Here is a 24,264-nt window from a genome sequence, read left to right on the forward strand (position 1 = left end):
TTTTCTTCTAGCCTTAAAAACTAGTACTTATTCTTCAAGGCTCAAACTTTATAACCTTTGTGAAGAATCCGCAGACTCCCCCATCCAGACTTAAAATGATCCTAACTCGATTTAGAGCATTGGTTTTAGGCTTTAAAACTCTACCACTTACTAACTAGCTAAGTGAGACTGGGCAAATGAGTTGACCTCTCTGTAATCCAGTTTAACATAATACCAACAGTACCTATCCTCTCAGGGTTGTTATAAGGATTGAATAATTTAATACACATAATGCATTTAGAATAGTGCCTGGTAAATAATAATAAGTACTTACTATTACTATTATTTATTTTTAATAATTTAAAAAATTATTATAGATTCTGAAGCAGTACTGGAAAAGAGCAAATTCTGTGATAAAATAAAAAAGAAGGGAAGTGGATATGACTCAAGTGACTGGGCTCCCATCTACCGTATGGGAGGCCCCGGGTTCACTTCCTGGGGCCTCCTGGTGAAGGCAAGCTGGCCCACGCCACAAAGGGCTGGAGCGGCAAGATGATGTAACAAAGGGAGATGCAGAGGAGAGACAGTGAGTGATGCAGCGGACCATGGAGATGAGATAGGTCAAGTAATTGAGTGCTTGTCTCCCACATCAGAGGTCACAGGATCTGTTCCCAGTGCCTCCTAAAGAGAAAGATGAGAAGACAAGACGACAAGCTGATCTGGAAAGAACACACAGTGAATGGACAGAGAGAACAGACAGTGAGCACAAATAACAAAAGTGTTGTTCGTGAATTAAAAACAAAACAACAGCATTAAGAAAAAATGAAAGGGAAGCGATGTGGCTCAAGTAGTTGGGTACCCACCCACCACACGGGAGATCCAGGTGCCTCCTTAAAAAAAAAAAAAAAAAAAATGAAGAAAAGATGATGACAAACAGCAGAGAGCAAGTGCAAAAAAAAATGGGTGGGGGGAGAAATAAATTTTCTTTTTAAATCTTAAAAAAAAATGAACATAGAGAAAAAAGAAATAAGACATATGCAGGGGAAAGTGGATATGGCTCCACACATAGAGCATCCACCTACCAATAAGGAAGTCCAAGGGTTCAATACCCAGGGCCTCCCGGCTGGTATGGTGAGCTGGCCCACGCGCAGGGCTGCTGTGTGCAAGGAGTGCTGGCCCACGCAGGGATGCCCCTGCGTTAAGGGTGCCGCCCACACAAGGAGTGGCCTCTGCACAAGGAGAGCTGCCCCAGGTGAAACCGCAGTCTACCCAGGAGTGGTGCCCCCCGCCACACACACACGGACAGCTGACGCAGCAAGATGACGCAACAAAGAGACACAGATCCCCAGTGCTGCCTGATGAGAATACAAGTGGACACAGAAGAACACACAGTGAATGGAGTAGAGAGCAGACAACCGGGGGGGGGGGGGGGCGGGAGGAATAAATAAATCTTTATTTAAAAAAAAAAGACTTATGCAGGACAGTAACTCCCAATAACAGTATTGCCGAAAATTGAGATAAATGCAGAATCAATATGTGAGACCTTATTGTAAAATTTTAAATGCCAACAGTGATATTTCCATCAATCTTTGAATAGGAATCAATAAGAACAATGTGATTTCATAAAAAATGATCAGTTAAATAAAGGATAAACATGGAAATGAACTGAGACTAGACTCAAACATAGTTCCTAAAGGAAACAAAATGTTGCCAACTCACTAGGGAGAATGGAATGGTGATTATAGCAAAAGAATACAGTATGTGGAATCCTAAAACCTGTCTAGTCCCTGTTTTACCAACTCTAAAGTCAGCCTCACTGACCATGAGTTTCCTCATCTATATAATGGGGAACATATTATGTTTTTAATTTAGTTCAAAGATGAAAGTGCTCTTTAAAATACTATAAAATCATTTCTAAGCATTAAAGTAAATGTTTAACAAATAATATTAAACCCTTTTAAATCAACCTCACAAGACTGGAGAGAGCTAGCAGAACTACAGGTCACATGGAAATGACCCACAGACATTAGTCTAAATGAAGTTCAATATGGCCCTAAACATGACATAACTGCTAGAGAACATAATCTTTGAACAAATTAACAGGATGAACAGTCTAACAGAAAAATAGCAAGCCCACTGTATTTTACATTAGGCTGCTTTCTTCTGAGCACTTCTTTAAGTGTTCCGCTTCAAGTGCTCTATTTTGAGAGAAACTGAGAAATAGGAAATGTGTCTAGGGAGAACAGTAACAGGGATAACAAAGGTTTCCTTAAATGAAAAATAGTTGAAAGAACTGGTATGCTGGCCTGAAAAAAAGAGGACAAGGGAAGAATGACAGTAATTTTTAAATGGTCAGATTTCCTGTGTTAAAGAAGACAAAACTAAGACTAATGGGAGAAGAAATAAAGACAAAGACGTTAGCTTAATAAGGAAGAACTCTGTAATAACAAGTAAGAGTACTCTGTGACAGGACTGAACCACATGGAGGACCAGTCCCTGTGTTTTCAAAAGTAGAAACTAAATGGGCATCAGGTAGTGATGCCACTTAGAGTAGGGTAGATGTAATAGAAGACTTATGAAATCCTATTCAAATTTAAGATTTAGAAGACTATCAGAAAATAGTCTTTGAAACAGTGATAGAGGAAACACCCTATTTTTACGTCACAAGAAATAAAGTTAATGGAAAGTAAAAAAAATATATATGGAAAACACCGGCTCTTACAATATTAGCATAGTTGAAAACAACAGTGCTGTTACTGTTACTCTTTGCCAATTTGTTTTGGCCTCTCCTCTTCTCCTAAGATCTTCTAACCCCTTCTACTAGGTTTTGTAATTTAAGAGCCCTGTTAATCCTTAGAAAGGCTGCAAAGGAAACTGCTTTTCTTTTTAATTAAATCTTCATAAGCAAGTTCATTACAATTCCTGACACTCTACACCAACACAAAAGAAAAAAAAGAAACAATGATTTATTTTTTAATTACGTTTTTAAGTTCAATTCTTATTGAATAGAACAAATAATTTTTAAATCTAATGCTTTCACATAATCTTTTGTGCATTTATTCCCTATTATCTAAAATTTCAATTGACTGTCTAATTAGTATATCCAAAAGCAAGATAAACTTAATTGTGGTTTATTTTTGCCACTTATAACAAAAACCAAGATTAGGTATATCAAAATTATATAATCACCCAAAATATTATTTATTTTGTGCTCCAATAAGAGGCAGGGATATAACTAAGTAGTAAACTCCTTTAAATGAATATATATTTGCAACATTGTGTTTATTTAATCCTATCAAACTATTGTGCAACAATTCTAAATACAATAAAAATAATCTTTTAATGCATAAGTGTAAACTCAAAGGCTTTAATAGGTTTTCATTTGTGGGAAAGAAAGAAGAAACAAGAACAAACAGCTCAGTTAACTGGTGGACACAGGCAAAGAGAGTAGAGAAACTAGCCCCCAAGCATCCCAGCTTATTTTGCCTGTAAAAGAAAATTTTCCCATAAGAATAAAATTCAACCTAAATTGCAGAATCAGTATTCGTTATTCATTATTTTGTAAATCTTTAAACTAATTCAGCCATGTTTAATCACCCTTTAGGTAAATTATCCTTTATAATTTTTTTTTAAAAGATTTTATTTATTTATCCCACCCCCTTGCTGCTTGCTTGCTGTCTGTTCTGTGTCCATTCGCTGTGCCTTCTTCTGTGTCTCCTTGTCTCCCTTTTTGTTGCACCATCTTGCTGCGCCAGCTCTTTGCCGACATGGGCTCTCAGCTCCCCGTGGGCGCGGGCAAGCCTGTCTTCACAAGGAGGCCCTGGAAGGGAAACCGGGGCCTCCCATATGGTAGACAGGAGCCCAATCGGTTGAGCTACATCCACTTCCCTCCTTTAGAAATATTTTATATTCATCCCTTCCTTTCTGGTTTTTCAGTCACTATCTTGGTTTAATAGTTCTTCATAGAATTCTCTACTCAATGCTTTTTTTCTCTCTAATCTAACTTTTAAAGGAGGATTAGTACAAAAGCCCTCTATCAGTCTCTCCAACTATAATATCTTCAAAACAAATCAAACAGGAAACTCACTTCCATCATTGGGCAAGTTACTTAACCTTCCTATGCCTCAGTTTCCTCATCTGCAAAATTAGGATAATTTATTACTATGTATATGGCACAGAGCAGGTGGTGAAGTACTGAATAAAAGAATGAATAACTCATAAGGAAATGAGGCAGTGCACATTGCACATAGCACACGGCACTGAGCTACAAGCAATGTGGCAACAGCACATTGGCAGGTACAATGAAAATTCACACTAAAGAAAAGCTCCTGTGTATAAAAGATTCAGTGGGTTCTCATTTCCCACAAATTCCAGCTTAAACCTTTTTGCTTCTTCAGATTTGTTGTACCTCACCAATTTAATCTCCAACAGAGTAACCCCACTAAAATTAAACCAATGTCTTTCACTTCACAAAGAAGCCAAGCTTATACCTGAGGTTTAAGGATTTCAGGACTTCATTCATAACTGTACTCCAGAACTATCCTCTAGACATTTCCTAGCCAACTACCAAATCCTTCAGTTCACAACCCCCCTTAACCCGGAAGCATTTCCTGACAATGCCTGCTTTTGTTCACTTCTCTTTTTCTCTAAAACCCTTACAATACACATTATTTTATTATTTTATAGTGTAAACATTAAATTCTTAAAGTAATGAGGATGTTGGACCTTTTACTTCCATATTCCTAGCCTTTCCAAAAGCAAATATATGGATATTAAATACAGACTGTATTGATTGAGCTAAACTGTTACCAATGGTTATTTTTGGATGATGAGATTATGAACAATGATGATTCCTTCTTATAGTTTCTAAATTATTCACAACAAAAAACAAATAGATTTGGCATTCTATGCATCAAAAACCTGAAAATGGCATTTATGTAGATCCATAGTGAAAAATCCTAAAATATTTTCTAAATCATGCACAAATAAATAATGGTGAGTGGAATTTTAACAGCTATTTATTTTCTGTATTGTAATTCTTTTTTTAAAAAAAAACAACAAAAATCAGAGGTCCACACGAGGTACCCTGAGTTACTCTACTATCCAAAGTGTACAATATTTTCTGATTAAAAGCTCACTGTTTCTCATTGTTTTTCAATAATTAGTATTTCATGAGAACTTAATGCTCAAAACTTTTCTATCACAAAACAAAAGTGATACTGTCAATGTATCTAAATATATTTGATACTCCAAATATAATTTTTAAAAATGCTTACCTAATCCTTTTTGTCCTGGATTCTTTGCAAAATTAAAAGTAAACTGGTAAAAATCCTTAAATCGTCCTGGTTCTTTCAATTCTTGTTCCATCTTGGGTATCTGGGCCTTTAGTTTTTCTATGCTGTCACATCTACATTGTAAAATTAAGTTTATAAAAGATGAACTTTTCCACTATAAATTAAAAACTTATTTATTCCTATGAGGATTTATATTTATTTCACAGAATTTTTTAAAACATCGGATAGTTGGAATCTCATCTTTTTTACATTATATAAATATATACAGGTATAAGATTAGCTGGGGAAGAGAAGGTCTGTAATAAATGTTTGAAGTAATTACTATTTGTAAAAGAAATGGGCTATTATTTTCAACTACATGATTCACTGGATTATCAACACATTGACTTGTAGGAGTCAGCTGCAGTGAAAAGACAAGAATGTGCTATAATCGGCATTAACAATCACCAACTTAAACTGTATTAGATACTCCTTATATAGTAACAAATCACATGTTCAGTTTCCAAACTAACTGAAACAATAATCTTTTGCTTAGGTGAACAAGCATTCCCCTTAAAAACTTACTTCTTTTTATATTCAAAGTACAATAATAAGTATCAGCTCAGCCCCTACCACTGAATTATCTCTAATCAACATCAGCAAGCATCTTTTACATTTACAAAGCAGTCAGCTTCCAAGGAGCTGAAAGGGTCCAAAATCCCAAGCTTTACTTTCCTGATAATAGTCTTAAGAAATAAGATAGAAATATACTTTCTTATAGATTCCACAAATCAATCAATCAAATTTTTTCCTTCCAATCATTTTTGCTTTCATTTTCCTGCTATGGTCTCAAACCCACAGTTTTTCACCCAACTTTGTGATATTGAACTACAAGCTGCCAGGCTACATCTCTCTCCTGCCAGCTGACTCCATGTTAAGCTCTACCAATAGAGGGCGATGAATGGCTGGAAGAGGAAAAAGAAACTTTCCTTACCCAAGTTTATTTTCTGTAGGGGTAAGGTGTGCTGGGAGGTCCCAGCAGCATTCACCACAGTGGTGGCATCTCCCCCCACTCCTCAGAAGCAGCCTCTAGCCAGTTTCTTCTCCCCCAGAGCACCAGGCATTTGGTTCCTGCAGCCGTCCCGCCCTCTCCTCCACCTGGGAGGTCTAAATCTCACAGTATTAAAAAGGGAAGCCTAACACTCTAAATTCCTTCCTTGTTCACTCCTCTCAACCCCAGGGGTGGTAGCTGTTTCCTGTAGTTGCTGTTATTTTTTTAACCACATAAACAATTATTTATATTAAAATTTCCCTGTTTATTTTACTGGTGTGGTTTTTGTCTTTTAACAGAACCCTAACTGATTACAATGTCTCTCAGGCTCAAGAATCAAAACGCCTGGATTGAAATCCTGGCTCTAAAACTTTCTAATTCTATAATCTCTCTGTGCCAGTTTTCTCATCTCTAAAATGAAAATATCCAGCACTATTTTGCTCAGAATTGTTGTAAAGAGGTAGGTGAAGTAATTCTTAGCACAATTCCTGAAATAAAATAAATGCTCAATAAAAATAAGCTATTATTCAATAGTGGTCCACTAAAACCAGAAAGGGTGGCCTGTTGCTGAAAATTTTTTGCAGCCTCATAAATATAGCATAAAAAGGCTAGAGGGTAAAGCCTATGTTACCTATGACTTTTTCAATTTGCTTGTCCAAAGATATTTAGCAAAAGAGCTGTCAAGGCATTGGTGGAACAAAATATAACTTCTAAGGTACCAGCCAGTTTTAAAATTCTAATTTTTTTTTTCAGTTTCAGCATTCAAAGCCTCATATTACAAATTACAAACCTATGCATTTCATTATCCATATTAAATATTAAAGCTTGGTGATTTTATTTTAAATACTAGTGAACCTCTCTTAGAAACAAAGGATAAAAGTAAGTATAATGTGAAAGGAATAGACTGTCCTACAGATGAACCTGGAAAATGGTATAACAGGGGAACTTAGCATGTCAGTCCATTTCTACTGATACCAGTGTTTGTGGGCCAATAAAATTCATGACATAATTCAGTTCTGCAGCAATTCTCATAGTAACGTGCCTAATTTCCTGTGGTTATTATAGACTCACCCTAATTCTGTCATGCCGTCCATGAACTCCTGTTTGGAGAACTCACACTGTGTTGCTGCTCTGAACTTCCATGCAATGATCAACACACTAATGCTGGCTGGATCGAGTGCCAGGTCATCACAGAACTGCTGTATACCATCTATTCCAATTTTATTTTCATCTTGGGGATCTTTAAAAATAATAATGCAATATTAAATTAGTGCCATACTTTATTATGCTATCTTCCTAAAACTGAAAAGGTAATGCTTTATATTCCACTTAAAAAAAAAAAGATCACAAAATGCCAAAGATGTGAAACATTACTATTCTAACAGATACCTTCCCCATATAATATTTAAAGCCACTCTGCCCCCTAAATAGAATTCTCAAGATGTCCAGGGGTGTATGTATATATATACACACACACACACAAACAGATGAACACTTTGTTTTTTTAAATTATACTTATTCATGTGAAAAATGTTCCATACTCATACACATTCAGAAAATCAGAATTTCTATATAGAAATAAAGGATTCTAAGTGAAAATACCTAGATTTTACTTAAGCAGGCATTCTAAATAAATAGTATTACACACAAATTCTTTCTTATAACAAAGTTCATTCTAACCACAGCAGTTCATGTCTTAAAAGTATCAGAAAAACCAGAGACTATGCAATTCAATCCCAATCAACAATATAAACACGTTATTTTAAAAAAACAAAAGGAAAAACAAAACCCAACTACCAATATTTACCTTTAAGATAAGCAAAAACTAAAAATAATGACAAAAATATAAAGAGAAACAAGCACTCATAAACTGTTGTTGGGTGTGATTTGTTAACACTTTCTGAAAGTAATCTGGCAGTATCACTGGCAATAAAAAGCATATACATCCTTTGACTTTTGGGCATAAGTGTGTATACAGTATAATCCCATTTTTGGAAAACATTTGAAAGAAACTCTGTATAGATACTTTTGCATAAAGAGACATGAAAGGATCCAACCTACCTATTAAAATTGTTTACATCTCAGGAAAATAAATGAGGAAAAGAAATTATTAAACTTTTTTTCATTCATTCTGTATTGTTTAAACTTTTTAAAAGTATGTTAAAGTTACTTTACAAATCTTTTAAAAAACTATTAAAATTGGGCAGCTTTTCTTAAAATCTGTTTCAGCTGAGTTTTAAGAAAAGCAATACCTTTCTTCCTGATTCCCAAATTGGAAGATTGGGGAAGTAGAGGAGAAAGCAGGGAAGAAAGTCATCTAAGAAATTCTAGTGAAAAGGGGGAAATTTCTCCCCTCAGATTTCTTGAAATAATTCCAAAATCCACAGAGTTCATTTACTCAATTTATGTTCTATGTGTTATTTGATTTCTTACAAGTATGTAACTTTAGCAAACCTAGTCCAAGATATTTAAAGTTATAAGCAAACACTCACCTTTGTATCTATTGTATAGTTGTTCTAACTTCTTTCTGTCCAATGATCCTTTTACACTTTCTCGTATATAAAGTTCAGGATTTTGGAAAAAATTGTCTGTTGCAACATCTAACTTCCAGTCATTTTGAGACAGACAACTTACTGCTGTTTTTTCACTAGATTGTGTGAAGATCATAAACTGACGAACTTTATCCTTCTGCGATGATTTCAACTTGTTCTATTAAAATCAGAAAATAAACTGAGGCTCTACATAAAACCACATAAAACTAAGTATTTCTACATGGTTCTCTAATCATTCTTAGCAATATTTTCCTGATAAACATGAACACATTGCAGATTAAACTTATTTTTTATCTCCACGAATCAGAAACAAATGTTTTAAAAATGTGAAACATAAAATTTGGTATAGTTTTGGAAAAGAAAACAGGACAGAGGCAGAGGGAACTTAAACATGCTGCATTTTTCCTAGAAACGGACCCTGGAGCATATACGAAGGCTCCAGAAGGGAAGAGCAGTTACTTACAAAACCTTGGCGGAGCACAAAATAAAGCTCCGAGAGGGATACAGAAGTGATAGGGAAGAATGTGACATTATCCAGGCAGTATGAACAGTCAAAAGACCCTAGGGAACGAGATAACAGGTATTTGCTACAGTCCTAAAACCCATTATTATAAAGAATATACTGAGCAATTCTCCCCACACCTCCTCCCTTTTTTCTTGATATATTTACCAAAGGGAAGAAAGCAATACATTTATTCTATAACCCTCCCGGTGGTAGTCAGGAACCAAGATAAATATCAAAAGTGTCCTCAATATTTTCACTCAAATCTGAAGGAGTGAAACATGAGTGAGGACCTCGCATCTTCCTATAGAGGTTATTAAAAATCCTATTTTGAGGGAAGCAGACTAGGACCAGTGGTTAGGGCATCCGCCTACCATATGGGAGGTCCGTATGGACCCGTGTGGAGCTGACCCGTGTGCAGTGCTGATGCGTGCAAGGAGTGCCCTGCCAGCCAGGGGTGTCCCCCGCATAGGGGAGCCCCACGCGCAAGGAGTGCGCCCCATAAGGAGAGCCACCCAGCGCGACACAAAGTTCAGCCTGCCCAAGAATGGCGCCACACAAAGGGAGAGCTGACACAACAAGATGCAACAAAAAGAAACAGATTACCGGTGCCGCTGATAAGGACAGAAGCAGTCACAGAAGAACACACAGCGAATGGACACAGAGAGCAGACAACAACGCGGGGGGGGAAGGGGGGGATCCTTTTTGAATAGGATTTTCCCCCTTTTCCCTAGCCTGAATCTAGCAGTGGCCCTTGCTCTCTCCAAACAGTCCCTCTACTGTAATAACCTCTTCTCACTTGTCCCATGTGACAAAGACTCATTTTTCATCTGACCATAACCCAAACAAAATGAGGCAGGGCAAAGAGGCCGTCCATCATCTCCTCCTCCTCTCCTCCCATGCTGGCCTCCTGTGCCGTCTCAGCCTCCCACTATTCTTCCCCCTTGCAAGTCCCAATACCGTTTCTTAGCAAAATATCTGAGTACTTCCTGAGCTACTGTCATTAAGTGAATATGAAGGGAAGAAAAAGAATATGAGTAGGGCATACCTTAATAGACATAGTGTTGTATGGTTTAAGAAATCTGAGAACCCCAGAATCTTTGAAACGAGTCCAAACTGAGATCACAAACCTCAACTCCCTGCTTGTACAGAAGAGAGAACAAACCCAGAAGGTTAAAGAATTTATTAGTAAAAATGGGGCAAGAACAGAGGGATCTCATAAATCCGAGGTATTTAGCAATCTTTCCAAAAACCACACTGCTTTTAAAGTTTTTGAGCTTTTCAGGTAAAAGACTACCAAGATTTTTTGCTTTTTTCACTTATCACAGAGTAAAAATAAGACTAAAGAAAATCAATTATTTAAAAAAATCAAGTATGAAACACAATCCTATCTCTTGTAATATGAAAATGTTTATGCCTTGAAGTCTGAAGCCATACTCTTATTCTCTTTAAATATGTTATTGCTTAGAATCACAGATTAAAATCTCGACCTCTGTTCTCCATGAACGAATTATAAATTCACGAATCTCCTGCTACATCACTAGTTAACTCCACCACTTCTGGACACCAGACTACTCGTATCCCATTCATTACAACCCTCTAACCTCTAAGGGTCCTTCGCTTTTGAAAAATGTCTCCTCAAGATTTACTATTTAGTTACAACAAACTCACAATGAAATTGAATAACAAGGGAGGTAACTGTCCTAATTTCCCTTTAACAGAAAACTAAGTTGATTTCAACCTTTGTTATTGACTATTGTTTTTAAATATTTAAGTTAGTATACCTTTCTCCCCCAACAAATACAGTACACTCATATATATTTTAATCCTTCTTTGAAGAAGAAGTACCTCTGTGATCATCCGTGACCACTGTACAATGTTGTAGTTGTAGAAAGTGATGGAGGTAAAAACATGAAAGTCTACCAACCATATGCCACATCATGGAAATTATTTTTTTGAAATTTTTAAATAATATATTGTGATAAAATATAATAAAACAATATTTCTCATCTTAACACTTTCAAGAATTCAGTTGTTATATGGAAATTTCTTTTTTAATTAAACCTGGTAACGTCCTTGCATTAACTAACCGCCCCCCTTCCCCCAGTTCTTCTAAAAACTGGATGTGGCAAAATAATTTTTGTGGGATTTTATCACACAGAATCAAGTCCAGAGCTCTGTTCCCTGATGTTTCATACTTTTTTTGAAGGAATGAAAAACACAAGTTACTTCTGCAAGCTGAAGAGCTCTTCACTCTATTAATGACTTCCTATCAGAAAGCAAGATATTAGAAAACTGGGGATACAATAAAGGATGAAAAATTATCTTACCCAAACACAAACTCATCAAAATTATACACATGAATTATTAACTCCACGTCATGTTGCATTCCAAAAAGTGTACATAACAGTAAACTATTTTAACTGGCTTATGTGTAAATTTCAGGTATGCAGGGTAAAACTTTGTTGTTTTGTTTTTCTATTTTAAAAAGTGTTTCATTTACACATGCTCAACAACACAAAAAGGTTAATGAGTGACACCTGGCAGAGAACTGATAGTATGGGTTCCAGCTAGGCCAAGTGGTTGTAGGCAATCCCTTTCCTGCAAAGAGTCGATAAGAACCCTCCTCTTGTACTTAGAAGTTATGCTTCCTATTTTTCTGACCACTCCCAGTGCCGAAAATAAATTTTAATGCTTGTTTCCCTGATAGGGAGTATACACTCAATTCCTACAGTAAAGCTGGAGTGGGTGACATCTACCTGCCCTTTGCCCAGACCTATTTAGGAAGCCATAACACTCTCACCACCCCCTTTCCCAGGCCCCACGGATGCACCAGGCAGGGTGCTCTAATTTTGAGACAGCAACCTCAAAGTTCTGAATTTCCATCAACTTAAGGTTAAAAGAGTCACTAATCAAAAATAAGTATTTCACTGAGGGTGAATGGTGAATAGAACACAGGTGGAGGAAAAAGCAGATGGATTGTCTTTATTTCCATTACAAACCAAGTGTGGATCTTCCTAAGAACAAAAAAACATGTGACAGCTATAATGATTCAACATTCAAATGTAGTTTATGCAGTTTAAGTCTTATTTATATTCTGATTATTTTTAATTCTACATGAGGGAAATGTTGCCTCTTGCAAAAGAAAGCTAACTGCACTTGTATTAAAGATTTCCAGAGGTACAAATATTAACGTAACTTGGAGAGTAAAAAGCATTTTCAAAAATGAAAAATGGCTGTTTCAACTCATATAGTTTAATATATAAATCTAGGGAAGCAGATTTGGCCCAATGGATAGGGCATCCATCTACCACATGGGAGGTCCAAGGTTCAAACCCCGGCCTTCTGACCCGTGTGATGAGCTGGCCCACGCGCAGTGTTGATGCATGCAAGGAGTGCCCTGCCATGCAGGGGAGTCCCATGTGGAAGGAGTGCACCCAGTAAGGAGAGCTGCCCAGCGCAAAAAAAAGAGTGCAGCCTGCCCAGGAATGTCGCCACACACACGGAGAGCGGATACAGCAAGATGATGCAACAAAAGAACAGAAGAACACACAGTGAATGGACACAGAGAGCAGACAACTGGGAGGGGGGGGCAGGAAAGGGGAGAGGAAAAAAATCTTAAAAAAATATATATATATAAATCTAGCATATGTTCACTTTTTTCCCACTCAAGAAATTTGAGAATGACATTTAAAATGGTAGTTTATCTGAAAAAAAAAAAATTGAGACAAATGCCTTGATGAACCCAAGTATTATAGAGTCAAGTATATTTTGCCACTGAGTCTACCAAATATACTGTGAAGAAAAAATGGGGGCCCAAAAAACTCTACAGGCAGGGGTTCTTATCAAGGGGTTCATGAGCTTGAATTCAAATTCAAAAAAACATTATTCTTGTGGGGATGAGTTGGTGCAGATGATTTATTTATTAAATAATACACAGTATAGCCTGGACTTAGTAAGGGGTCCATAGTTTTTACCTGATTGGCAAAGGGGTCCGTGGAACAAAAAAGGTTAAAGGCGGCGGCGGACTTGGCCCAGTGGTTAGGGTGTCTGCCTACCACATGGGAGGTCCGCGGTTCAAACCCCGGGCCTCCTTGACCTGTGTGGAGCTGGCCATGCGCAGTGCTGATGCGCACAAGGGGTGCCCTGCCACACAGGGGTATCCCCGCGCAGGGGAGCCCCACGCGCAAGGAGTGCGCCCCTTAAGGAGAGCCGTGCAGCACGAAAGAAAGTGCAGCCTGCCACACACACGGAGAGCTGACACAAGATGACTCAACAAAGAGAAACACAGATTCCCCTACCGCTGACAACAGAAGCGCACAAAGACGACGCAGCAAATAGAGAACAGACAACGGGGGTGGGGGGGCGAAGGGGAGAGAAATAAATAAATCTTTTTTTAAAAAAAGGTTAAGAACCCCTGTTCTATAGTTAAAAAAAAAAAAGGATGATAATAAAGTTAAGAAATTCTTATCAGTATTTTCTTCAAGAAAAATAATGAACATGGAAAACGACTTTCCAATCAACTAAGTCTTAACTCTTTCAAAGCAGGAAAAAAAATTATCTCACCCTTAAGTTCCAACTTCAGCCTGACCTTCAGAAAAAAACAGATGCCTAAGTCTTTATATTTTTTAAGGTATTAAGTTTCTAACTCAATTCTAGTTATCTCAGGATTCAGTAACTCTAGCTCAAAAAAGGCAATGTTTTAAAAATCAAAATATATTAAAGATTACCCATCTTTTTCACTAAAAGCTTGTATATTGATTCTCACAGGTTTACATATGGTTACGAGTTCTCTGAAATTTAAAAGTTTTAGTTTAGGAAAATCATACTTTCCATATATGATACATAGTATTCAACAGATGTAACCAAATGTTAACAAGATCCCAAACCACTCATCTATAAAAGTAAAAAGCCTTCCCATAGACTGTAGTGCTGAAGTCAAAAGAGCAGAAAAAATCAGTTCAACCAAAGAGACTAATTTTTTTCTGGGTGAAGAGAAGTCTTTCACCTAGGGGGCAAAGTTCTACTACAGGAAAGTCAGAATAAGAATCTAGGCAGGAGTAACTAGAAATCCTCTTCCTTTCTACCTGCACAGGGAGGCCATACAAACAGGATGATTAGCTGAAAGTGCAAACTCTCAAGCCAGACTTGGCAAGATTTTAACCCCAGCTGTACCTCTTAAATGCATTGTAACCTTGGGAAAATTACTTAATCTCTCTGTCCTTCACTTTCTTTATCTGAAAAAAAAAAAAAGGGGGGGTGTGATGATTACATGAAATAATTCATGCTAAATTCCTTGAACTGTAACTAGTACATAATACAAACTCCTTATATGTTCAGGATGAAAGGAAGAACACTCCAGAGGAAAAAAGTAAAAGAAAATTTATGGAAGCAGAAAACGAAGAAAGAATAATAATAACCATTACCTAGAAGCTTAATTACTAAGCTCCTACTGTGTGCCATGCACTGTGCTAGATATTTAATTATTAACAATCCTGCAAAGCGGTTATCATTAATTCCACTTCCCAACAAGGAAATCAAGCCTCAGAGCAGGATTTATCTAAACACAGATTTATTCAAAAGTAGCGGAACTAAGAATGAAACAGTCAGTTGCATGCCTTCAAGGGTGTAGTCCTTACATTTATCCCACATTGTCTCCAAATGAAAGGGAAAACAAAAAGGTGAAAGGACAACCTCTAATTGATGTGTGTTGTGGGGTATTTGCTCACCTATTTTACTGAAAAGTTAAAGAAGTACTTAATTGACCTTTACCTTTTCAAATGTAAACAAACGTATTCTGGCTAAAAATTCTCCATTAAGTATTCCTTTACAACCTAATCAAAAGACTAATTTAAGAGTGGAACTTCCCTTTGAGGATTTTCTGAGAGGAGAGGTGGAGAGTAGGTTATTTTTAAGACAAGCAATACTATAGGAAGATGAGTTTATAGTCAGCCTGTTTTTAAAATAACTGAATAAAACCAAGTGGTATAGTTTTCAATGTACATTAGGAGTTGAAAACTCTGGACACTAATAGTAAAGATCCTATTGCCAGTGAGAAGGCTTGCCAGAGAAAATAAAAATACATGTGCAAATTATGACCAGAAAATACAAGAAACGGTGTACAATTTCAAATATTACACAAAACAAAAAACCCTTAAATTGCTATTTAAATTATAATCTGCAGTACAGAATACTTATCTTTTAAATTGTAATCTGCAGTACAGAATACTTATCTTTTAAATTATAATCTGTAGTATAGAATACTTATGTTTAGGCTATTTACTTACCATTATAAATTTCCTGAAATTAAACTTAAAATTTTCTGAGCAGTTAAAATTAACTCTTCTTTAAGAAGCACTAAAAAAAAAAAAAACCAAATGAAAACAAAACAAATAAAAAACCACTGACTACTACTAATCAAATGTGAATATATGAAATTTTGTGCACAATGATATATGATGGCAATCCACCTGAAAATATACATATTTCATGAAATATACCCGTAAATTAAAACTGATTTCTTCGTTTTTTGTAGAATTTTTCTCAATAGGTTTTGTAAAAAAAATTACATTAATTCAAACACAAGATTCTTCTACCCATCCCCAGAATTACTAAGATTATTCAAAAGAAAACAACTTATATGGAGCAAATGTTTTCATTTGAGTTTGAAGATTTTAACTATTAAAACTTACTTTTGCTAATTCCTGACAACTTATAAAAATAATGGGATAGAAAGAATCCCTATCAAAATACTTGTTTTAGCCATTCACTTTCAAATGATTCTATCAATTTATTGCTTGACCTTCCAACAAGTAGTGATGGTAGTGGAGTTAAATTTTCGTTCCCCTCTCCCTAAAAACCTTTTCTAAAGAAATCTCAAATAAACATAAAATTACTGAGACAAAAGAAAAAGAATTACACGAGCTTTTTAAAAAGTTCTGTAATTAAAGAATTTATAATAATCACTGGCATACGACAGTCACACAGTATTTGTTACATTAAGAGAATAAGGGATTCTCGAAAAATGAAATCCCCTAATGCTAAGATTTGGTCTCTACTCAATTCCCAAATCCTGAAATATTCAAATTGTATGAATAATAAACACTCTAAATGTTACTGGTATGACATAAGAATACCCTACATATATGACAAGAAAACTGGTCATTTACTTCAGCAGCTTATCTCTGGACTCAGTACCTCTAGATTGAGTATGGAGCAGCTAAAAGGTATAATGCAACTAATGCAACAGAATTCTTCAGCAATAGAATTCTTCAGAAAAGAACTATTTAAAAGTAAATCTCTCAGAATTTTACAACACTAGATCACAGAAGCCTAATCGGTACTAATTATATAAATAAATTCAACACATGAAGAAAGACACTTTAGTGTTATTTTTTTCTTGTATGTTTTTGCTTTTTCTTGGGTGTGGGAGGATACACCTAAAATGGCTATGTAAACCAGACAGTCTGCTGGTTATTCAAGAGCTTGTTTGTGACAACAAAGCAACTGAATCCTATTTGGAACTATTTCTCTTCATCGAATGTCATGGCTAACACTACCACAACTTGAACACATACTTAAATTTAAAAGAGAGAGTTTTCCCATATTTTCATTTATGCTTGGCCCAACGTCTCCAGACCATATTCACAACAGCCATTTGACTCAAGTGAACTCTGCTCATTTAAAACAAAAAATTTTAAAAAGCTCAATATTTTTTTACTACATGCACTAAAAGAGTCTAATTTTTCAATTACATAAATGTTTCCAACATATCATTTGATTTCATATAGAAACACTAGGCCACTATTTAATATGACGGGGAAGAAATCAGAGTGAAACTAAGATTCCACACGAGTACTAAAAGAGCACTTCCTGGGTCAAAAGCGGAGGAACATAAAGTTGTGGAACCAAGGACCCGGCACTGCCACATACTAGTTCTTTACCTTGGTCAAATTTAGAACCTCTAAGCCTCCACGTGCACATATTTAGCAGGAGGCAGTAACACCCATCTCACGAGTTACAATGGAAACTAAATAAAATAACTGTTGTAAATTGTCTGACTAGCAGAGAGTATGCTCTCAATAAATGTTAATTTTCTTTCTCCCCAGAGGCCAGTTTTCTGCACATAACCAACCATTAAACTACAAACTACCAGAACCATTCAAAAACAATCTGTGTAAGTAAGTTTTATTGTGTTTTTTTATTAACCCTAGTGGATGGTGACCTAGTTTTTTGTTTGTTTGTTTTAGGAGGCACAGGAGACTGAACCCAGGACCTCATACATGGGAAGCAGGTGCTCACCCACTGAGCTACACCCGCTCCCAGTCAACTAGTTTTTATTGAAAAGAGGACAGTCATCTTAAACATAATCCAAAACTCTGCACACCAAACTACATGATAGAGAATAAAGAAAAGTGAATAACAGAAGGTTTTGCTGTCTTTAAAACCTGATTTAAAAAATAATCTTTAATATAATAGGATATAATGGGACAGCAGAAACAAGGAAGTTTATCAAACCACTAGGAATCCTTCAGGGGCTTCCCATTTCTTTTGGAATAGAAACCAGATCCTTAGCATTACCCACCATGCCCACTCCGACTCTTTAACCATCAGGCCTCATCTGCTTCAAATCCTTCCCTACCCGCAGCCCCACCCCAAAATACACACTCTACACTAGCCACACTGTTTTCCTTAGAGCAACTCAAACTCTCCATATTTCTGCATGGTTTTCTCTCTCATCTCCTTGTCTGCTCAAAATGCACTTCCTCAGTAAGGCTTACCCAAACACACCATTATGCAATGCCACTCCAACCCTGCCCCAGCACTCCCAATTCTACTCAATATTTTTTCATAACACTTATCACCTTCTATCATTAGTAAGGGAGAAAATTATATATACTATGTTCACTGTCTCTCCTCAGCAAAATGTAACCTTCACCAGAGTAGGGATGTTTGTCTGTTCACTGATGCATCTAGCCCCACCCCCTCCCTAGTGCCTGTAACAGTGCCTGGCATATAATATTCAATAAATAATTGTTTAAATAAATTAAGGCCCTACTTTGATTTACTTGTAGATATGCAAAAGAATATGCAACAAGTTTTGAAATGACAACCTTGAACAGGCAGGCATTCATTTGGATTTGTAGGTTCGGGTATTTGTTAAAAATAAACCTTAAATTTGAAAATCCAGTTTTTAAAAAGCCATTTAAAATAGTAATTAACATCACCAATTATCCACTAATTTGAATTTTGTTACTTAGCTCATTCATTAATATATTTGTTTTTCCCCTGTTTAAATGAGTATTATAATTTAATTTCAAATCAACTTTTGAACCATTTCTCTAGATTCAATGTGAGTTAAAAGATTTACATGTACCACAAATACTAGAGAGAATGAAAGACAGAATAGTTTCAGTTCTCCCACAATCTTGCAACCTTGAATATCAAAATCTCTGAGCCTCAGTTTCTTCTTCTGTAAAGGGGGGAAGGGAGGGTAAATTAAACGATCTCTGAACTCATTTCAGCTCTAATTCTATTATTCTATGAGTCTATAAAAACCTAGTTTGCTACACATTTCTCACACATCTAAAAAGAATCATTAGAATAAAAAAATGGATGGAACTTTAGAAATCATCAAATCCAATCCAGTCATCTTATAAATAAGAAAACTTAGAAACTGAACATTTTTTGAAAAGTTTTCAAAATAACAATATTGTCTGTGGGGGTGGAGAGAATGAAGGGTTAATCTTCCTGCTTTATGTGTATTTAACAGGTAAGTTAACGGAACATTGTTTTTTCCTTTTTACAAATTATTTCAGGTAGCCCATCATTTACATTTGCCCTGGAATTGGCATTAACCCATGTTCTGGAAATGCACTGCGCTACATGCTCAGGAAACTGGACTGTGATACATACCAAAAAATTAACATTGGCCCAAAAGTCTTAACAAGAAACAGTTATAAGTAATGAAACAAATTCAGAACTAAATTGGAGATATTTTAATGCACACAGTTATTATTTGGAGAACGTTACATTTAAAATTCTTATGACCTTTTAGGGCTCATAGTGATTTCATTTCTAAACTATTACGAGCATTCTAGTGACATGAAATAAGTTCAGCCACAGAAAGTCTTAAATTAGTGATATCGTGTTATATCTGGTATAGTTAAATGTGTTCCAAAACTAGCTAATTTAATATTAGCAAAGAGGACAGAAGGTTACAAGATCCAACCCAAGCTTGAACACTCATATGTAGCACATAAATAATGAATTCTAAGGGATTGGGCTGACCCTGGAGACTCAATAACAGAACACACTTTGATGCTCTCGAAGTGTAGGTACCAGGGAATTCCCTTTCATTACTTCAAGCTTCCTACTCATCTACACGCCACGAATCTAGAAATTTGGGAGTAACGTCTAATACAGTCCAAAGTATTTAAGATCATTAATATCTGCTTAGACTCCCTAACGTATATTTCTAACGCCACTGTATCAATCCAAACATTAACCTACCTTGTAGCAGTTTTTTTACAAATATAAACTTATATTTTACTGAGTTTACCAAGGAACGAAAATCTTGGCAAACTAAACCACATATCCATACATGACACCAAAATATTGCCAGATTGGAGCCAGATAGTGTTATTCAGCAGAAATAAGACCAACTAGAAAAAAGACACTGGGGGAGTCCCTGAACACACACACACACCCTCCTCAAAGAGTTCTCTATATTCCCCCTGAGCAAAAGCACAGTATCATTTTTACATACAATAACCTGCACGTAATTCAACCCATACTCAGGCTATACAATGACAAACACTCCTGAAAAAGAGAGTCCAGCAAAGGGTCAGGTACATAATTACCGAGGTAAACAAATTATCTTGACTCCAAGGGTCTTCGAGTTGGAAAGGTTGTTTTTTTTCCTTCTAACAAAAGAGAAACCTGACAAACTGATTTGTTAAAATCACAAATCGCCTTTGACTGCCATAATGAACCAATTACTCCTCCCACCGCAAACAAACTGTTCAAAAGGTAACGAAAGTCGCTTTTCCTAAGCCTGCGAGGACGGGAGGAGAGGCTGCGGCCCCCCAGGGCCCCCACCCGCACGCCCCCCGGCTCGCGGCCTCCCGCGCTCGCAGCAGGGAAGGGAGAGGCAGCCCCCACCCACCCACCGGCCCAACCCCTCTGCCCAAAGCCCGGGACGCGCCGCGAGGGAGGGAGCGGGGGCGCGCGGGGACCCCGCCCCGGGCGCAACTGCCCGGGGACTCGCGGGGCGCCGGGGCCGGCGCGGGGGCTGGGCAGGCGCGCCCCGAAGTCCGCGCTCCTCCCGGCCGGGCGGCGGGCGGCTCCGCACCCGGGACCCGGGACCCCGGCCCGGCACAGTGGGGCGGGGGGCGCCGGGCCGGGCCGTTGCCGCGTCCCCTCCCCCAGCCCAGCGCCGGCCCCGGCCGCGCCCCTGCGCGGGGCCCCGGCCCGCCGCCCGCCCCGGCCCCGCGGGCTCAGGCTAGGCCCGGCTGCGCTCCGCCTCCGCGGCTCTCGCGTAGCGGCGGCGCCGGGCGGGAAGGGAGGCGGCGGCGGCGCGGCGGGAGGGCAGCCCGCCGGGGCGCGGGCCGGGGCGCGGGGCGCGGGGCGCGGGCGGCGGCGGCGCGGCGCTCACCATGTTGGTGTCCTCCAGGCCTCTCCCCTCCTCCTCCGGCTCCGCAGCGAATGGACGGCGGCGGCGGCGCCTCGCACGGGCTCGCCGGGCTCCCGCTCATGCGCAGTGCGGGGCGGCCCCGGCGCGGCCCGAGCAGGCGGCCCCGGGCCGCCGGGAGGCGGAGGGACGGGGGCGGGCGCCGGGCGCCGCGCGCGGGGCTTTCCCCGAGCGCGGGGGTCCCGGGCACGGGGGCGGGCGGCGCCGCACACCCTCGGCGCGACGCCATCCTCCCGCGCGCGGCGCCGGGGTGGGGGCGCCGGGGACACCCACCTCCGCTCCACGCCGCTCCTTCCGCCGCCGGCCGGCCTCGCGGCGGCTGCGCGGGCTGCAGGGGGGCCGAGCGGCGGCCGGGAGCCTGCGCTGCGGGGGGCGACCGAAGGGGTGACTGAAGTCCTGGAGCCATCCCACGCCAGCCCGCCCTGGGAGTGCCAGGGAAAAAAAGGAGTGGAAATACCTCCACCCAAGTGTTCTCTTCTTTTTTCTCCTGAGGTTCCAGCGTCTGGAAGGTATCGGTTCCCACGTGGATCTGCCAGTGCGCAATGCCCTTAGCAGGCTCCTGGACTCTCCCCAGACCTAAGGGTCCGCGGGGGGGGGGCCGTGGGATGGCTCCAGACTGGGGAGGTGTGGACTGAGGTGTGGCCTGAGGGTTCAGGGCCACACGGAGACCACCGGAGTGGGATATTGCAGGGTCGGCACCTGCTGTCCTAAATGTCCCCTCAATTCAGTCCTAAACAAGGTAAGTTTTGGGAAGTTAACTGAGACAATTTTTAGCTGAGGTTGAACAGTCCAGGCTTGGACTACTTTTGGTTCTAAATTGGACGAGTCTGATTAACACCAGGATTGTGAACTCCAGATGAAGTGGGCAAGTATGTGTGGAGTGGATAGGAAAGACTCTGGTTTGGAGTGTCGCTGCTCTTAAGAAATTTACTGCCCAATTGGACAGGTGAAACACCTTCACACACAAAGGAAGGGAGTGCGGGAGGAAACAAGTAATTAAGCAAACAATCCCCAAAAATCACATCTAAGACTCAGCCAAAAATTGTATATAAATGTTTCAGAAAAGGACCACCTTGAAACTATGTTAACACCATCATCACCAGCACCCTTCCCTCCACCCCCAAACACAGGCAGAAACTACCAGATCATCCTACAACTCCACGACTTGGAAGTTCTTACAAAAGCAACAGAACTTTGGCAACTCCTAAAGTCTTCCAGACACATCCTGGACGTATGTATTCGGAATTCCCAAGCTTTTACAAGACAGATCCCGGCCAGCAGGGACTATTCTGCAGTTCATTCTGTCATCCTATAGTGTGTGCATACTAATGTGTCGAGCTCCTTGCTAGGCTCTGGAGAAACGGCCCTGCAAGAATAGGACAGCTCTGCCTTCCGAAGCAAACCACATCTGTGGGTGTTCTCCAGAAGTTCACCTGCCTTTGACTTGAAATAGTAACTAGTACCTACTGCCTCAATAAAGAGGGTTTGCTGTATCTCTCACCCCACTCTTTTACTTTACGGACATAATAGATCTTGGGTTTTCTTAAGAACTTTTCTTAACTGCCATCTGCAGGGGACAGTTCTTAATTCTTATTCACCTTGACCAGTCTACTACATCATTTTCTACTACAGATCTACTACACCTGCTTTCTTCTAATCTCCTTCCTCTAACCTACTCTTCTTTGCCGGCTTGGCTCTTTGGCTCTTAAACGTTGAGCTTTCCAAGAGAACCACCCCTGAACTTCTTTCCTGAATACAGCCTGTGTCATGGTCTCATTCCCATTCCCACAATGTCAACTGCTACCTATATCCTGAGGAGTCCTAAATATTTCCAGCTCCTGGGAGGCAGGCCTAAACACTAATTCTGGACAGGCCCATCTAGCTTGCAAAATCCAAACCTTATCCCAATACCTCCTGTCTTTCCACCACGTCATCCACACTAGAAATCTGAGGTCATCCACAACTCCTAACTCATCCCCTCTGTGGCAATTTGATATTATTTTTGAATCCCCAAAAAAGAGAAAAATTATGTTTGTAAACTGGTCTCTTCCTCTGGGTGTAATACCCTTTGGTTGTATTAAATTCAAAGGTTTTAAGTTTACTTAATTAAAAGATTAGGGCTTTGATTTGACCACAGCAGTAGGGCATGACTCAGGGTTGAGTCCCAACCCCTTGATGGGCCAATATAAGTGGAAGGACTCTCAAGACAAACAGGAAGAGAGAGAGCTCCATAGACACGGAAGAAGAGAGAAATTTGATCCTACCGCCCAGGAAAGAGAGATGAGCCATTCCCTGATAGCTCGCAGCTGAAGAGAACAGAGCGCTGAGCCTCTAGTAAGGCCTGTAAAGAAATGAGTCCTATGCCAGACTGATCTAGGAAGCCCTGAGAGACCAGGCAGAGATCGCGCGCCATCTTGCTTCAACGCGTGGCAACTGACTTTGTTGGACTCTTTAGGGTCTTGGGACTGTAAGCTTTTACCCAAATAAATACCCTATATAAAAGCCAGCAGATTGCTGGTACTTTGCATCAGCACCCCTTTGGCAGATTAATACATTCTACATCTAATCTGTCACCAAGTGTCATCAAGTTAACCTCCTAAATATCTTTTGACTCTACATTCCACTCTTCAACCCTCAGCCAAACTTTATTCTAGCTCTCCTCATATTATTAGGAGCCTCTTAATTAATCTTCTGTCCTCTACCCTTTCCCCCTGTGCCAGAATTGTCTTTCTAAAATATAAGTCTGAATTTGTTCTTTAAAAATTCTCCAGTGACTCCCTAAACATGGGCCTCTTTGGTGTGGCAGTGAGGCTCTTTCTCTATCATCTGTCCACTCACCTTGTCATTGATCACTACCTTCCACACCAATGCACCTCATGTTCCAGTTTTAACAAGTCAAGCCTGCCATTCTCCTTCGTGTCTCCTCGCTTTCCCTCATTTTGTTCTCCCTGTCAAACTAGCTAACGCTGAGGGCTTTCCATGTGCCCAGCACTGTTCTCAGCCCCGTGATACATACTAACTCAATCAGCACGTTAACCCTGTGAGCCATGCCCATTGAGTATGCCCACACTACAGAGCTGGAAACTGAAGCACAGAGAGGATCTATAACAAGACCAGGTTTCACAGCTAGTAAGCGGCAGAGTTGGGATTTTAATCCAGATAATCTAGCCACAAAGCCTGATCTCCTAATCATGGTACTGTATTTCCTACCAATA

At 39.4% G+C, this 24,264-nt stretch overlaps 1 protein-coding gene across 8 annotated transcripts in view; it reads right to left on the reverse strand.

The window, feature by feature from the left end:
- DCUN1D1 (defective in cullin neddylation 1 domain containing 1) overlaps window positions 1-24,264 on the reverse strand; it is a 35,532-nt gene that overhangs the window by 9,491 nt on the left and 1,777 nt on the right. For 3 of the 8 annotated variants that reach the window (XM_058295399.1, XM_058295396.1, XM_058295401.2), the window contains 3 exons: window positions 8,796-9,012; window positions 7,375-7,543; window positions 5,256-5,386 (listed from right to left, as the gene is read on the reverse strand). In XM_058295399.1, the coding sequence (XP_058151382.1) occupies window positions 5,256-5,386; window positions 7,375-7,543; window positions 8,796-8,970 (475 nt within the window). In that variant the 5' untranslated portion in view covers window positions 8,971-9,012. Of the gene's footprint in view, window positions 1-5,255; window positions 5,387-7,374; window positions 7,544-8,795; window positions 9,013-14,532; window positions 14,554-15,644; window positions 15,715-20,219; window positions 20,529-21,013; window positions 21,187-21,322; window positions 21,555-24,264 lie in introns of those variants that run through there. The other 5 variants (XM_058295397.2, XM_058295400.1, XM_058295398.1 and 2 more) reach the window with 5 other exon arrangements.

Source organism: Dasypus novemcinctus, chromosome 4 (assembly GCF_030445035.2).
Source record: "Dasypus novemcinctus isolate mDasNov1 chromosome 4, mDasNov1.1.hap2, whole genome shotgun sequence".
NCBI classification, from domain to species: Eukaryota; Metazoa; Chordata; class Mammalia; order Cingulata; family Dasypodidae; genus Dasypus; species Dasypus novemcinctus.